The 14,115-nt window shown below is 35.7% G+C and overlaps 2 protein-coding genes across 2 annotated transcripts; one reads left to right on the top strand and one right to left on the bottom strand.

Annotated features, from left to right (window-relative positions):
* Positions 1 to 1,014: 1,014 nt before the first annotated feature.
* On the bottom strand, positions 1,015 to 4,371 carry LOC141899354 (uncharacterized). Its single transcript, XM_074785606.1, has 5 exons — positions 4,310 to 4,371; positions 3,801 to 3,947; positions 3,244 to 3,591; positions 2,892 to 2,981; positions 1,015 to 1,821 (listed from the first exon to the last, which is right to left on the bottom strand). The coding sequence occupies exons 1-5, from the start codon at positions 4,320 to 4,322 to the stop codon at positions 1,442 to 1,444; spliced, it is 978 nt and encodes a 325-aa protein (XP_074641707.1). The 5' UTR covers positions 4,323 to 4,371; the 3' UTR covers positions 1,015 to 1,441.
* A 309-nt stretch (positions 4,372 to 4,680) lies between these two features.
* On the top strand, positions 4,681 to 13,722 carry LOC141899349 (myb-binding protein 1A-like protein). Its single transcript, XM_074785600.1, has 32 exons — positions 4,681 to 4,936; positions 5,240 to 5,341; positions 5,426 to 5,515; positions 5,615 to 5,686; positions 5,848 to 5,958; positions 6,036 to 6,161; positions 6,249 to 6,341; positions 6,424 to 6,529; positions 6,622 to 6,806; positions 7,421 to 7,558; positions 7,712 to 7,782; positions 7,875 to 8,034; positions 8,114 to 8,234; positions 8,315 to 8,367; positions 8,466 to 8,519; positions 8,608 to 8,661; positions 8,739 to 8,846; positions 8,927 to 8,996; positions 9,183 to 9,328; positions 9,422 to 9,482; positions 9,582 to 9,814; positions 10,196 to 10,338; positions 10,657 to 10,831; positions 10,925 to 11,035; positions 11,114 to 11,188; positions 11,392 to 11,462; positions 11,546 to 11,597; positions 11,689 to 11,760; positions 12,258 to 12,302; positions 12,402 to 12,575; positions 12,675 to 12,784; positions 13,101 to 13,722. The coding sequence occupies exons 1-32, from the start codon at positions 4,703 to 4,705 to the stop codon at positions 13,699 to 13,701; spliced, it is 4,017 nt and encodes a 1,338-aa protein (XP_074641701.1). The 5' UTR covers positions 4,681 to 4,702; the 3' UTR covers positions 13,702 to 13,722.
* The last annotated feature ends 393 nt before the right edge of the window (positions 13,723 to 14,115 follow it).

Raw genomic sequence — 14,115 nt, 5'->3', positions numbered from 1 at the left:
TTTGCGTTATTCTGCTATAAAATGACGACCAGTAATATTCAATCAGAGGACAGGTATTCGATGTATAGAGTTCGGAAGCATGGCCATAATGTGCTAGCTTTCTCGTTTTATATTCTTAAAAATGATAAAGATAAGACTTAGTTTTGTATGTTGAGGAACGGAACAACGCTATAAAGTAATTTGTGAAAAAGCAAAAGCTAATGTGTTTTTTGTGAGAAGTGTACAATTACAATTACCATAGATGTGCTAAGAGTCAAATTGATCAGGAAGATTCTAGTGTTATTCTGGACTGGTAAAATTCTCTGTCAAACGCGTAGTTCACTACATAATGACTTAATTATCGGTGTTAGGCTTTAATAATCAGATAGGCTTAAACACGAGTCCGGTTACTGAATAGTTCACTAATTTGATCAGTGACTTTATCCAGTAGTTATAAGATTTCTGGTACCATGTATTTCATAGCAGCTAACATGATTAAATTGCTCACTGCCTTCAACATTACATTCTGACTATCATCAGTGCATCACCGTGAAAAATACATGTTAGAAACTAAATTCTTTTTTGATTGTATTTGATGAATTTGCTACGTAACTGTATTATTCTGGATGTAATTTACGTCTTTATGCAAATGAAATGAGGACGATTAGTTACTCTATTTATACATGTATTTCATTACGCTTGTAAATGGTGATAACTGATATTTCTTTATGTAATATTGATATATGACATAATTATGATGTGATATTTAAGATAATATTTTGTGAATAAATGTCAAATTTTACCTCATATATATTCTGATCATTAATTTCTGGCTGATTTTAGAGTCAATGGTCTGTGATCTACGGTTTTATTTTTTCAGTCAAGTTCTAACCTTCATTTATCCGATGTGAAGCCGCTTTCTTAAGCAACAAATGAAAGCACGTTCACATATTTTTTCGCATCTTGGTCCTCTGCTTTTTTGTACGATTTCCTTTCGAAGTCAGTAAATAACACAAAAGAAATGATTTTCAAAACCGTACGAGACATTTTTATTCTTCATAAAACACATGAAACAGATATTCTATCAGGGTTATTATCGTTTTCCCGATTTAATTTTCCATAACTTTTCCATACTCAGATTTTACCAACTTAGAACAGGCAACATAGGCCCATTCTAAGTTAAACGCCAATTATCAATACCATCGACAAAGTATTTTTATTAAGCAAATAGCCTATAATTCAAAACAAAAGGAAAATCTTATCTTCTATACCTTTTCCATAGACATAGATAAAAGAACTAAATTTCCATAGCTTTTCAAGGAGCTGTGGAAAATTTACATTTTCCAAAACTTTCCAAGACTTTCGAAAACCCTTAAGAACCCTGTTCTAAACAGACACTACATGAATTTCTTGCATTAAACATAAAACTTTCTGAATAAAGCATCGAGATACACGAACACAACTACGGTGGATTGAAGGTAAGATTTAAATCCTGTAGTTGTGAATTATCCTTGAAGTACGTAGCGTTTAAAGGCCCGATGCGATCGAATGCTGGATTTCTCAACGAATCGATCAAATCTTGTCGTTCGGGATGAGTTTTTTCGATGTGATATCGAAGCAGTCGTTTACGCGTAAACGACCTCGTACAAACGACACACGTGAACGGTTTCACCGTGCTGTGCGTGATAACGTGTTCTTTTAAATGCCACGGATAACGAAACATTTTTTGACAGTATTGACATTTAAACGGACGATTTGGTGAATGCTTTTGATGACTTGATCTTCCGTCCGTTGTCGGTAGCAGTTGATAAGATGTCGAACATTGAGATATAGATACAGCACCTGCAACGAGGAGGAAGATCAAGTCACTTACTTATAACTAACCTACGAACTACTGAGCAGAAAAAACAGCACAATTCGGGGCAAGGTCAGAGTTTAACAGTAGATAGTGTTGATACAGACAGTGACAGGGTCCGATCTAAGGAATGAAAGCCACTTGGCCGGGGGGCAAGCATATCTCATATTTCGCTTGCTCCCTCCAAAAGCTACTTGCCCTACTACACAGCCAGTCCGATTGGTGGTATCGAGTGGGAAAAAAGTTTTGTGACATAAAATTGCACTAGCCCGGGGGACAAGTAAAAATGATAACCTACCGGTACTTGCCCCGATGAGAATATACTTGTCCAGGGCAATCGGACAAGTGCTCAGATCGGACCCTGTAGTGACAATTTAAAACTTCATTGTAAGCGCGAATATACCCACTGGATAACTTCATCCAATTTTCAGCAACTGGGCTGTTAAATAGATCTTGGTTAAGTTCAATAAGTTCTTTTTTGACATTTTATAAACACAATCAAGTTTGAGCCCGGTCGAAACCCTCGAGACACAGTAATATTATCCATATGAGTGGAGATATATAAAATATAAATCTGTTAACAAAATCAAATAAAATGCATTCTGTGAATAAATAACGGAACAAGCAGTAAAATCTATGGAAGGATTATCCTGTGTCTAGTCTAGTACCTAGCCGTCGTTCCCGTAACAACGACTGGTATTAAGACTCGTGTCTTAGATAGAATTCTGTTGAAACTGATTGTACGAATTTTTAGAAACGGCAGCTATTAGATCTTGTCGTTGCGGGTGTCTTTGTATAAAATGATTCCTTAAATTACGTTGTCGAGTGTATGAATTATTGCACACCGAACAGTTAAACGGTTTAACGTCGAAATGTGTAACGAGATGTTCTTTCAGGTGCCCGGCGTTTAAAAAGCGTTTTCTACACAAGTTACACTGATATTTTCTCCCCCGATCATCGCTATGTTTTAACGATAACTTCTTCGTTAAAACTGAATTGTGAATATTGTAACAGATAGAATGGTTTGTACGTTGTTGCGGCTGCGGAAACATCTGACCTGTTGATTTCGGTAATGCACCGACGTGTCTCGTCATCTTAGCCGAACTACCGCGAGTTGAAGAACACTTCTTCTTGTTCTTGGTTGAGCCTGAGAAAAAGAAGTAATAATTTACCAATTTGTCTAAGAGAACGTCAGGGGCCGGTTGCTCAAAAGTTGGTTATAGTTAACCAGTGGATAGTTGATATGGTGACAATTGAAATTTCATTGTAACTATGGTATTTAACGGCCGGTTATCTTTAACCAACTTTTGAGCAACTGGCCCCTGAAGTGGACCTACGTATTAAACACGTAAAATTGTGCGCTAAATCTGAATTGAAATTATGGCAGATTTAATGAGGAAATTACGTACGCAATTGTGAACATATTTGTGCTTGATTTATCGAATATTCTTGCGATGAAATATCGAAAGGCTCTTGTTTGACTAAACCGCTAGTAGATGCAGCTATCCGGTGTAAATCACCGCTAACAGCCGTCATATCCTGTAATAATGAACTATGCTCGTCATAGCTGTCTTCGTCGTATTGTGACTCATACCGACCGTCGTCATGGTTCAGATTGTTTTCAGTTTCTAGCCGGTTATTTTTTGCATTCACCATCAGTTCATCGTTTCCCGCGCAATCGTAGTTTTCTGCGCGTGAATTTTGCGGTTCGTTGTAAATATTCATCGATTTCCTCGGGACGTCGTTTACTTCTTCAGCTGAAAGTAAAAAAATAATTCTAGTTTTTTTAGTAGAACAACCGGTACGCTGTTGACGTGGTCAACAGACGATAAGATCAAGACCCACACAATATACAAATCTGAAAGATTACAAGCGAAATTTGTTATCAAGAAATACTAGTAACATATAGAATTAAAATTCACATTTCAGAGACGTATTCATCTCTAGAAACCTTCCTCGTACGAACCTGCTGTAGATGATTGTTCGACTGTTAAAGATTGATTTCGTTGAAACTGCCATCTCATCCACGTTTCTTCATCAACATCGATAACAATCTGATCCAACAATTCGGTGTGATTTCTGATACACGCGACAACTTGCGATTCGGTGATTTCTGGCAAAATTAAACGGATGATTAGTACTACATGCAGATCTCCCCCTCCTCTCTTCTTGGCTAGGGAATAATGCATGGATTGATATAGATGAATGGCGATACTGAATTTGTTGATTTGAAAAATATCATCGCAAGATTAGAATACACATGATATGAGTGAGAATAGAAGATGTTTCGAATAGAAGAAATTAGATACATTTACAACAGGGGCTTGTTGTTCAGTGTTGTGACAATTTGATGGATGTCAGGATGATGGATGACACCACAGTGTGATGGCAGATTGCTACAATTACGAATTCCCCCTTTTCCCTACCGCTAAGTAATTGTCGTTAATTGGGTTTACGATTGTTTGGTCAACTTACCAAGAAATAACATCGTATTTGAATAGATAAGATGCAAAATCTTGGAAAACTTCCCTGTCAGAATAACCAATAGTTAAGCATAAAACGCGGAAATGGATTAAATAATTTGAATAAAGTTGTATTATTGTATTGTATTTGTGGTCAAATCCGCAAAGACAGACAAATTTGCTGAACTGATGATATTCAATTTAATTGTTCAAAACCATCAAAACATTAAAAAAACCACAAATTACGGCCAATTCCCGATTAATTCTGTGTACGCTTATATCATCGGATAGAAAAACTATTAAAATATTGCTAACGAATAGAAAATCATAGTCCTTAATTGATTAGATATTTCAGCAACTGGTTTTACTTAACGGCTCCACACGTGTGTATATATACAGATTCAGCATGTCTACTACAAAAACATCGAAATCGGCCACAAAAATGCCGTCCCTGAATTCTAAAGACGGCCCAAAAAAGAAAATACACCCAGTAGATTCAACTCTACTCGATACATTTTGGAACCTGTCGGTCGAGGATGAAAATACTCGATTTAATGCGTGCGAAAAACTAATTCAGATTCTCCAGCTGAAGTCGAGTACTCCTCGTCCATCTAAGGATGAAAAGGATGAAGATGACGAGGTTGGCGAATTTTTAATCAATTGTTTCTTATATAAGAATTGCTTTAATTTAGTTTTTTAATTACAAGGAGGTATCCAGCTCCCGACGAGGCAATAATAGGCTTACCGCCCCCGCGTAAAATTATCTGGGGCGCCAGTGCAGTTTTCAGTTTCATTCGGTCCCTCCACAAAAATATTTTTTCCGTGTAATTTATCACAAAGGTCTCGAAAAGTTAGTCCGAAAAATTTCAATTTCCATTATTTTGGTGCATGATAATGTGGCATCTAAATTTGCACAAATTTTTTCCACTTTTTATGTTTTTAGGAAGAAAACAAGGAATTAATGTACACTTTGAAAAGATTAATTCGTGGTCTTGCGTCAAATCGTCAGTGGGCATGTCCTGGTTTCGCGATGGCCCTAACCCAGGTATTTATTAAAACGGTATTCGATGACTGATTTTTTTGAAAAAATATAAGATCCATTGATTGATAAATAATTGATTTGTTGCAGGTTTTACGGATGTTTCCTAGTATCAGTGTGTCTCAGCTACTGAAATTATCAGACTCTGAGTTTACAGTAGGAACTAAAGATACAAAACAGGTAGATCTATCAACTGTACTGATCGATCCAATCAACAGGCCCTAAATAATCTTTAGTCAGGGATTATTGTGTAATGAATATTATCTATTTGTAATGTAGGATCGAACAGGTATTTACAGGGCTCAGGTGATGGTCTATCTGTGTCTAGTGCAGTCGGATATTGTCAAAAATGTAAGTGAAATGTAAGATGTTTTTGTCAGTGCCTGATGAAGAGCTTAATCTAAGGATTCATCAGAACCTGAAAAATAGTATCTTATCTATGAAAATGTATATATTTCCTGTCTTCAATTTCTGGAGGATTGGAATCAATATTTCTCTGCTCAAATTTGTAGGCATCAAACTCAGATATCGGAAAAATTATGAATAGCTTGCTTCAAATAAGACAAGAAAGAAACTTTCTTCAACAACTTTGTATTCATACAATCAGCCAAATATCCAGCAAGGTCAGTTTAGCATCGAGGATATGAAAAACGATCTGAATTGATGGAATTTTTATGAATGATCGTTTTTCGCGTTCTAGGTTTCACAAAAGATTTTCACGAAAGCGATTTTACCTCTACTGAATGAGGAACTGACTTTAGGATGGAAAAATTGTAAATCTGCCGACAGTTTACTGCTGTTGATTCTGATTAGCAGGTCACAACCAGTAAGTTATCATTTTGACAAATGAACTTATCAGATGCAATGGCGAGTATATTTCTCAATGATTTATGTTTGTTCTATTTATTCTCAGACTGTCATCAATGAGAAGTTTATGAGGGAACACTGGAATGGAAGTTCCATTTTGGTCGAGCATAACTTCAAATATTTAGCTGAAATTATGATGGTATGTAGGCTACAGTGTTTCGCAGAATTCCCTTAAAAAACGATTTTAAGTGTAATCTAATTGAAAAATGCATTTATTGTAGAATTCATGGGTTAATAAACCTCCAATGCATTCTGTTTGTGTGGAAATCCTCAGGACTGCTTTACAATCAGACATATTTGAAAAATTCTGGAATTCTGTTGTCGCGGGTGAGTATTTTAAGAAATCTCATTTTTAGTCAGGTCTTTAGTTGAAAATCTATCGCATTATTTTTCATCTTCTGCAATTTTTCATTTTTAAGGTACAATGATTTCTGATGATTACGTCAAGAATAAGCACTTGGCTCTACAGTTGGTGTCGCAGGCTTTAGAGCTAAACCCTAGCGCTAACCAGATCAAGAGAATTCTAAAACCAGAGATCAGAGATATGATTGTGACAAATATCGCATCTAGCAAATTAGCTCTGCATCCTGTCGCCAAAAAATTGGTAAATGATTATATAAGTTTTCATATCTCAAGAAATACCGATATTGATTGAATTACTGATCAATAAAGAGTATCTTGAATACTATCCATTTTCCTTCCTTGTACAGTTTTTGACTGTATATATATAATGAAAGTAGATAGTCTACATGCATAGTCAAACAAACTGAAACTGGAAAAATTAGCACAGTACCGGTAATTACATTTTCTCCAAGTTCGTGTCAACAGTTGGCCATGTTTCTAGGTAATAATGATAATTGACATTTATATAGCGCAGGTATCCGAACTAGAGTCTGTTCAAATGCGCTCCAAACTTGGTATTATTACCCCCAGCTTATAACTCTATTCCATGTATCAGTCATCTCTCCCTGGGGAGAGGTAACATCCGAGCAGCTGCTTGGCGCTCAGGAGTCATCTATCAGACCAGGTACCCATTTACTCGTGGGTGGAGAGAGGCAATGAGGATAAGTGTCTTGCCCGAGGACACTACGGCAATGTACGGGGTTCGAACCTACGACCTGGCTTCCCAGAGCCGAATGCTCTAACCGCTCGGCCACACCGCTCCTAGGTAACGGGATGATTACTGTAGTTTACAATATTTTAGAAACATTTTTGTAGAATGACGATATTCTGAAATACGTACGAAATACGGAGAATGTGGAAACGCAGAAAGCGGCCGTGAAATGTTTGTTACACGGGAATGTACAGTATGATAGTATTACACAATCAAAAACCATACATCACATTCTACTTGCTGTAAGTCGAGAATTATTTCTTATTTCAGTTAATTCAAAATAAGTGTTATGAAATAGAAGTTTTACATCGTTCAACAATCAATAAATGTGTATAACCCTATGTGAATAGAATGGCTGTTTGTTATAGACAGTATTTGCAAATCCAATTTTTCAGTTGAAACCAGAAGCTGCGCAATGGTTTTCGGAAAAATGCATGGAGTTATTTCACGATGAGAATATTTTTGGGTAAGATAAACGCACACCTGATATTCATCTGTCGTGAAAACGAAATGTGAAAGAAATCTTGTGGATTAACGAGGTTTATTCGTATTTTATAGTGAACAGAAATCGGATGTTTCTGATGTATGTAACTGGGCCGGATCGCAGTTAACTCTACTTTGTAGTCATCTCCCGACGGAACAACAACGGAAAGTCATCAAATTCTTGTTCTTACATTCATTCTTTCTCGTAAACAAGACGTCTGCGGATATACTACACGTAAGTAAAACTGAATGATGTCTTATTCGCACGAGTCGTATAGAATTATTCATGAATTTTTGTTCTACCTCCGTATCAGTGTGAAAAGATGATACCGCCTCAAACTATCAACTCTAAACTACAGCACATGCTAAAAGATTCGTTCGCTAAAGCGCTGCATGGCATGACGTCTGTCCATCATCAGGGTGAAGGTCAACTCAGTAAGTATTCATATTTCACCTACCTGTTTCATACATATCTTAATACTGAAAATACATTTCAAATCTTAATGTTTTTTCAGAACATTTTACTAATAATATGGAGAACCTATTTGACATAATTCAATATGGCCAGGTAAGTTATACATGTAGTTAGCTAGTTGATAGATATTTCCTATTTCAGCTCTCTCTCCTATTTCACATTCTCATGATTTGTTATAACGTACATTCCAGGAGTTACTTGATTCATCGAAGATTGTCAGTTTGAGGAAACAGTGGAGCGATGAGGTAAATAATACCGAAATTCTCCAAAAAGTGATTAGGTTTATCGCATGATTAATGTTATAATGAAAACGTTCACCACTTGTTTTGGTAGGCAAAAGAAGAATGGCAGAACATGTACAAAGCTGTTCAAAAAATCATTGGAAAGGTTTGTTATTTAGTTCAGTGGATATCTGAATATCAGAGCAAATCCAAACCCTATTGTACGAATATAACTTGTTTCAGGTTGAACATGATAAATCGATTAATGATAATCACGCGTTTGGGATGTTATTCCTACATTTGGGTCTCCAGTTACTGACAGATGAACAACATGCTATCGATGGATTGCAGGTTCGTATTCGCTGAAATGTTGACAGTTGATTCGCTTTACTTGAGAATTCAATTCAAATCTTCCTCGTGTTGATTTTCAGGACCTTCATATCTGTTACCAGAAAGCATTTCACAAACGCCGAAAATCAGTTGCCAAGAATGATGATGCAGGTATATTGTTTTGTGTACTTTGCGCAAAAAAAGCTTATTAGTACAGGGTTCTTCGGGGAAATCAGGGAATATCTCGATTTATTTTCCCCTATGAGGTGAAAAATCAGGGAATTCTGAATCCTTTCTTGGAAATCAAGGAATTTTCGATTTATGTCTCATTATAATTTGTCTCAATGTTATTTTCAGATGGTCAGGAATGGATTGAAGTTATAACCGATTTGTTTTTGAGTTTGTTGTCGTTGAATTCGAATCTGATCAGAAATGCCGTAAACGACGTGTTCGGTTTGCTCAGTTCACATATGACTCCATCGTCTGTGAAACTGATAATAGATGTAAGTTACGTGTAAACATGATATTGTTCTGTAGTTAAAAAAAGTTATTTGTGTTTGTAATAGAAGTAATATGTATATTGTATTTAATTCAAGGTTTTAACAACTGAAAAACCAGATGAAGAAGATGATGGTGTTTTAGCATTTGAGGAGGAAGGTTAGTAAAATTCCAGTAAAACACCATTCTCAGCTCGCTGTTAAAAATCTACCTTTATCAAGGAAATTGTTATGAATACGAGTGATTTATTAATAACAGATATGAACGTAGACAGCGGTAATGAGAATGAGAGCTTATTGAGTGATCCAAGCAGTGTTAGCGTCGATGATACACCCGAACCTAAAGAGGAAGATGATGATGAAAGTGATGCTGATGATGAAGATGACAGCGATGTTAGTGAAGACAGCGATATCGAGGAGGATATCGACGTTAATTTCAGGGAGACGGTGAAAGCAGCGTTAGGAAGCGCTGCGGCTGACAGTGAAAAAGAGGTCAGTAGAAAATGTAAAATATTCGTCATTTGTCAAAAACCAGAAAATTTATTCTTCAAAAATACAGAAACTTAAGAAACCATTCAGCTCCAAAATAGTCAATCCCCAGTTATCCACCACTTTCAGAACCTCCGCAATTTTGTTGATTATGGCGGACTAAGCTTTTACTTGACGGTAGCCGGGAGTGGTGGATAAACGCAGATAACTGGGAGCTTATGTAGAATTCTATGAGTCCCTATAAAACATAGGTGTACTGATAATTCGAATATTTACCATGTCATATCATAACATAGCATCCAGTTGGAGTATGATTTCAGTTTTGAAGTAATTTCTGTACAAGATGGTGAGATTGATTGTAGATTGTTTGTTTGTATATTTAAGGAATCGGATGAAGAAGATTTCGACGATGAAGCGATGTTTCGAGTCGACGATGCATTAGCCGAGGCATTCCGCAGTATGTCGAAGGGAAAACGTAAAAAAGAAGAGGAAGAAAAAAAACAACAAGTGATGCAATATAAAATGAGGTCAGAAATATGTATTCAATAATATAGTAGTTTCTAATTCAATATATTTAACTTAGTCAATCTTGGTACGGTAGTACATACCTGATATAGGTCTTAGAATGACCAGTGTATATACATACAGTGTATTCAATACAATGTAAAATGGATTAAGAATGTTTAAGTTGAGCTGCCCATGTGTTGCTGGATATTTTTAAGACCTATACCAGATATGTACAACTAAAATTGACTGAGCTAGGCTACCTGACGAAATATCATAGACACTAACCGTTCCTGTCTACTCTTGTTCACCTTCATCTGTATCTGATTGTAATTTTGTAGATGTTTAGACTTGTTAACGATGTTGATAAAGAATGATGATACTGCACCGTGTGTATTGTTAGAAATGGTTATTCCGCTATTGAATCTGATCAGTTACGGAGCAAAAGATGTCGCTTTGAAAAAACTGTGCGAAAAATCTACTAACGTTTTTCGTCATCTTTGTAAACATAAGACGGTACTGATTTTAAATCGAATTTAACCATTACACGACCCGGTACACGTTATATATTGATTACTGAATTCTTTATTCATTGTTTTACTCGTGTAGTTGGTGAAATTAAGCCATGAAGATCGGGATCGTATATCATCAATGATTAAACAGTTACTGAAACCGTCTGGTCTACCCCCCTATGAAATATCGAATGGTTGTGCATTTTTGGTACGTTCTTTTTTGCGTAAAGCATCTATTTATTTTGTAACAGATTGGTAAATACTGTGATATCAATTTAATGTTTAGATCAAATTGCTGTCTCAATCACCAGAAACTGCAAAAACACGCGGTCAAGAGAGGAGAAGGGATGATGAATTACAGGTAGATATTCAGAAACTTTTAAATGCGTGTATTCATGATTCTCAAGAAACCTTTTAACAAATAGTGTAATAAACATCTTGCCTCCTCTGATGGTATCTTATGATCAGGGACTTTAGATCAGGGGTTGGAAAATATTGGGGAATTTTGGATTCCCAGATCTGTAACAACCCTGATTATTTTACTCACTACTTTTGTTTGCATAGGACACTAATGTTCACAGTATTGAAATAATGGACGTTTTGAGAAGTGCTCTGAAAGATTTCATGGAAAAAAGGTACAGCAGAGAAAACAAAATGTGATCTAGTGATTTCAAGTTGAAAAACATTCTGAATTAATGAATTGTCATTTTCATTGTAGGGACAGTCACTTGAATCATTTATTATTCAATAGAATGATGTCTAATCATCCTGTAAGTTCTCAAACATATTTACGCTGTAACTTATTCATTCACTGGTTCAGTGCTCTCGATGTTGATTGTAAATAATGTTTATGTTTTACAGATATTTTTGTGGCCGTTGTCCAAAGATCTGCTGACATACATCACTGATGCTGATGTTCGTCTGTTTTGTCGGGTAAGTCTTATCTACAACTGCATCTAGAGTCCTGTGTTGAATATATCTGATCGTATATGAACCTAATGTTCCTTGTGTATTGTATCTAGTCTTGTATTTATCTTCAGTAACTCTTATGTACAGCACGAGACAAGAGAAATCCCACAATAACAAAGCTAAAATTGAAAAATTCTATATCAGAATGATTGTATTTGAAGAGCAACGTTTCGGCTAACAACTGTTAGCCATCATCAGGCATATTGTAGTACCCAGTAAGCCTGATGATGGCTAACAGTTGCCTCAAATATAATCATTCTGATATAGAATTTTTCAATCTAATCTTGGTTTCGTTATTGTGGGATTTCTCTCGTTATCATCATACATGGATATTGTGTATCTCTTCGTCTACTTATGTACAGCAATGTTCCACATAATGAATATGTTGAAGGAAAGAAAATATCAAGTTCAATGGATATGTATGCTCAAATGGTTGAACATTATCCCATTCTTTGTTTCAGACTCAAGCTTGTACTATGTTAAAAATGATGGTTACCAAAACTGTGGTAAGTGAAGTTCTTTCACTTGAAAATAAGTGTAAAGCTAATGGAAGTAAGATTATCTGATAGCTAAATGATAAGTTTTCTGTATGCTTATCTATATAGATGGAGGCGATGAAACCGAAATGGAAAGACTTCTTTAGCGAACTTTCAAAACATGTGAACGCTGCATTGGAAAACTCACTGGCTGAAAGTGAAATAAAACCTAAATATCTGATAGAACTGCTCAGTTGTTACATGAAGACTGTTTTAACAACGGAACGTACGAACGTTGTCCTGGTGAGTTCACTAACCAACTCGACTATTCTGAGAACTAGATGATTGCGTTCAACTGAAAATCCTGTTAATTCCTAATGTTGACATTTTGTTGATTTTCAGAAACTGGATGAAAACATTAAATCAAACGTGGAGAAGTTGAAAGCGATTCCATCGTTGAAAAAGGATGTGAGAAAGATTTGTGATCGTATTCTCAAGCTTCAAGATACATTGTGAGTTGAAGTGTTCTGTTAGATTATGACTCTTAAGTTGAAGAAATTCATAGATAGTTAACGTGACCCTAGAGTTGAACTGAACTCACAACTGTTAAACAGGGTCAGGAGTCTTGATTTATTTGAAACCTGTCAAGTCTTGAAGTTAGATGTAAAGGATGCTACGAACCCTTTAGTTTTGAATCTGAAGTTTTTGAAAGGAAATTGTAAATCTCAGTTTATAATTTACAAACCAGAACTAAAAACATGGATCATGGATAATTCTAATGTCAATTATTTATTAGATTGATGTTGATTTACGTATTTTGTATTTTAGAATCGCGTGTAAAAGAAAGAGGAAGCTATCACAAACTGAAACTAATGGCGGCGATACTAGTGTCGGCATACCGACAGAGGATCAACCAGATTCAACTGAAATTACAAACCAAACTCCAAAATCATCAAAGAAAAACAGAAAACGTAAATCTGAATCGTCAACCGAATCTTCAGCGAATATCTGCTCAGAAATTTCTACTAGTCCTAAAAATGAAACGTCTAAAACTCCTAAATCTTCTAAAAAGAAAAAGAATGGAGAAGAAAATGTAAAATTAGATACGTCTAGTATTGTTTTAGAATCGCCTCTGCCCAAAACCCAGGGTAAAAAACATAAAACCCCGAAATCTTTAAAGAAAACTGATGAGACTAACGTTACTCCTTCAATTGAAAATGGGAATTCCGAAGTTGAAATTCCTGTAAAAACTCCAAAATCTTCGAAGAAAAGTAAACATTTAGGAGTTAAATGTACGGAAAGTCAATTAGAAAATGTTTCAATCAATGGTAATGTTGAAGATGTATCAGTTAAAACTCCAAAACCTTCTAAAACAAAAACCCCGAAATCCACTAAAACTCCAAGAACACCAAAATCGTCAAAGATTTGAAAAGAGTTATGTTTTTTAACAGGAATTTTGATTTTAATTAAAGAACATATAATTATGATAATTAGTCGAATTTGTTAAGTGTTTTGTTCATGGTGAGAGACTTTCAATGATTCGGGATTCAAATTCAATAGATCGGTTTTCACCCCTGCAGTGAAGTGATTGACTAGAGGAATTATTCAATGACATCTAAAATACAACGAATAAAAATGAAACACTGTCCGGTGGTGAATATCATACGAACAAAAGCGTGGATGAAGTGAATGACAATGGAGAAAGTTTTCACTCATCAAAATTGATTCGTTTTCAGCGCTGTAGGCCTATAAGATAGTAATCAACATTTTAAGCGTAAGCCTCTGGTAAATCATGCTCAGGGCGGTCAAAACAATCCTTCCTAGGGCCACTATTTTTCAGTTC

Source organism: Tubulanus polymorphus, chromosome 2 (assembly GCF_964204645.1).
Source record: "Tubulanus polymorphus chromosome 2, tnTubPoly1.2, whole genome shotgun sequence".
Classification (NCBI taxonomy): domain Eukaryota; kingdom Metazoa; phylum Nemertea; class Palaeonemertea; order Tubulaniformes; family Tubulanidae; genus Tubulanus; species Tubulanus polymorphus.
This window is presented reverse-complemented; position numbering and strand designations above follow the sequence as displayed.

Bases quoted from the DNA above. Each gene is read 5' to 3' on its own strand.
- LOC141899354 (XM_074785606.1), bottom strand. The intron at 2,982-3,243 runs GTACGTAATTTC...TCTTTTTCTCAG, and splicing joins ACAAATATGTTCACAATTGC to GCTCAACCAAGAACAAGAAG. The intron at 1,822-2,891 runs GTCAGATGTTTC...TCCTCGTTGCAG, and splicing joins TGCATTACCGAAATCAACAG to GTGCTGTATCTATATCTCAA.
- LOC141899349 (XM_074785600.1), top strand. From the start codon at position 4,703: ATGTCTACTACAAAAACATCGAAATCGGCCACAAAAATGCCGTCCCTG. The intron at 8,997-9,182 runs GTATATTGTTTT...TGTTATTTTCAG, and splicing joins TGCCAAGAATGATGATGCAG to ATGGTCAGGAATGGATTGAA. The intron at 11,463-11,545 runs GTACAGCAGAGA...TTTTCATTGTAG, and splicing joins AAAGATTTCATGGAAAAAAG to GGACAGTCACTTGAATCATT.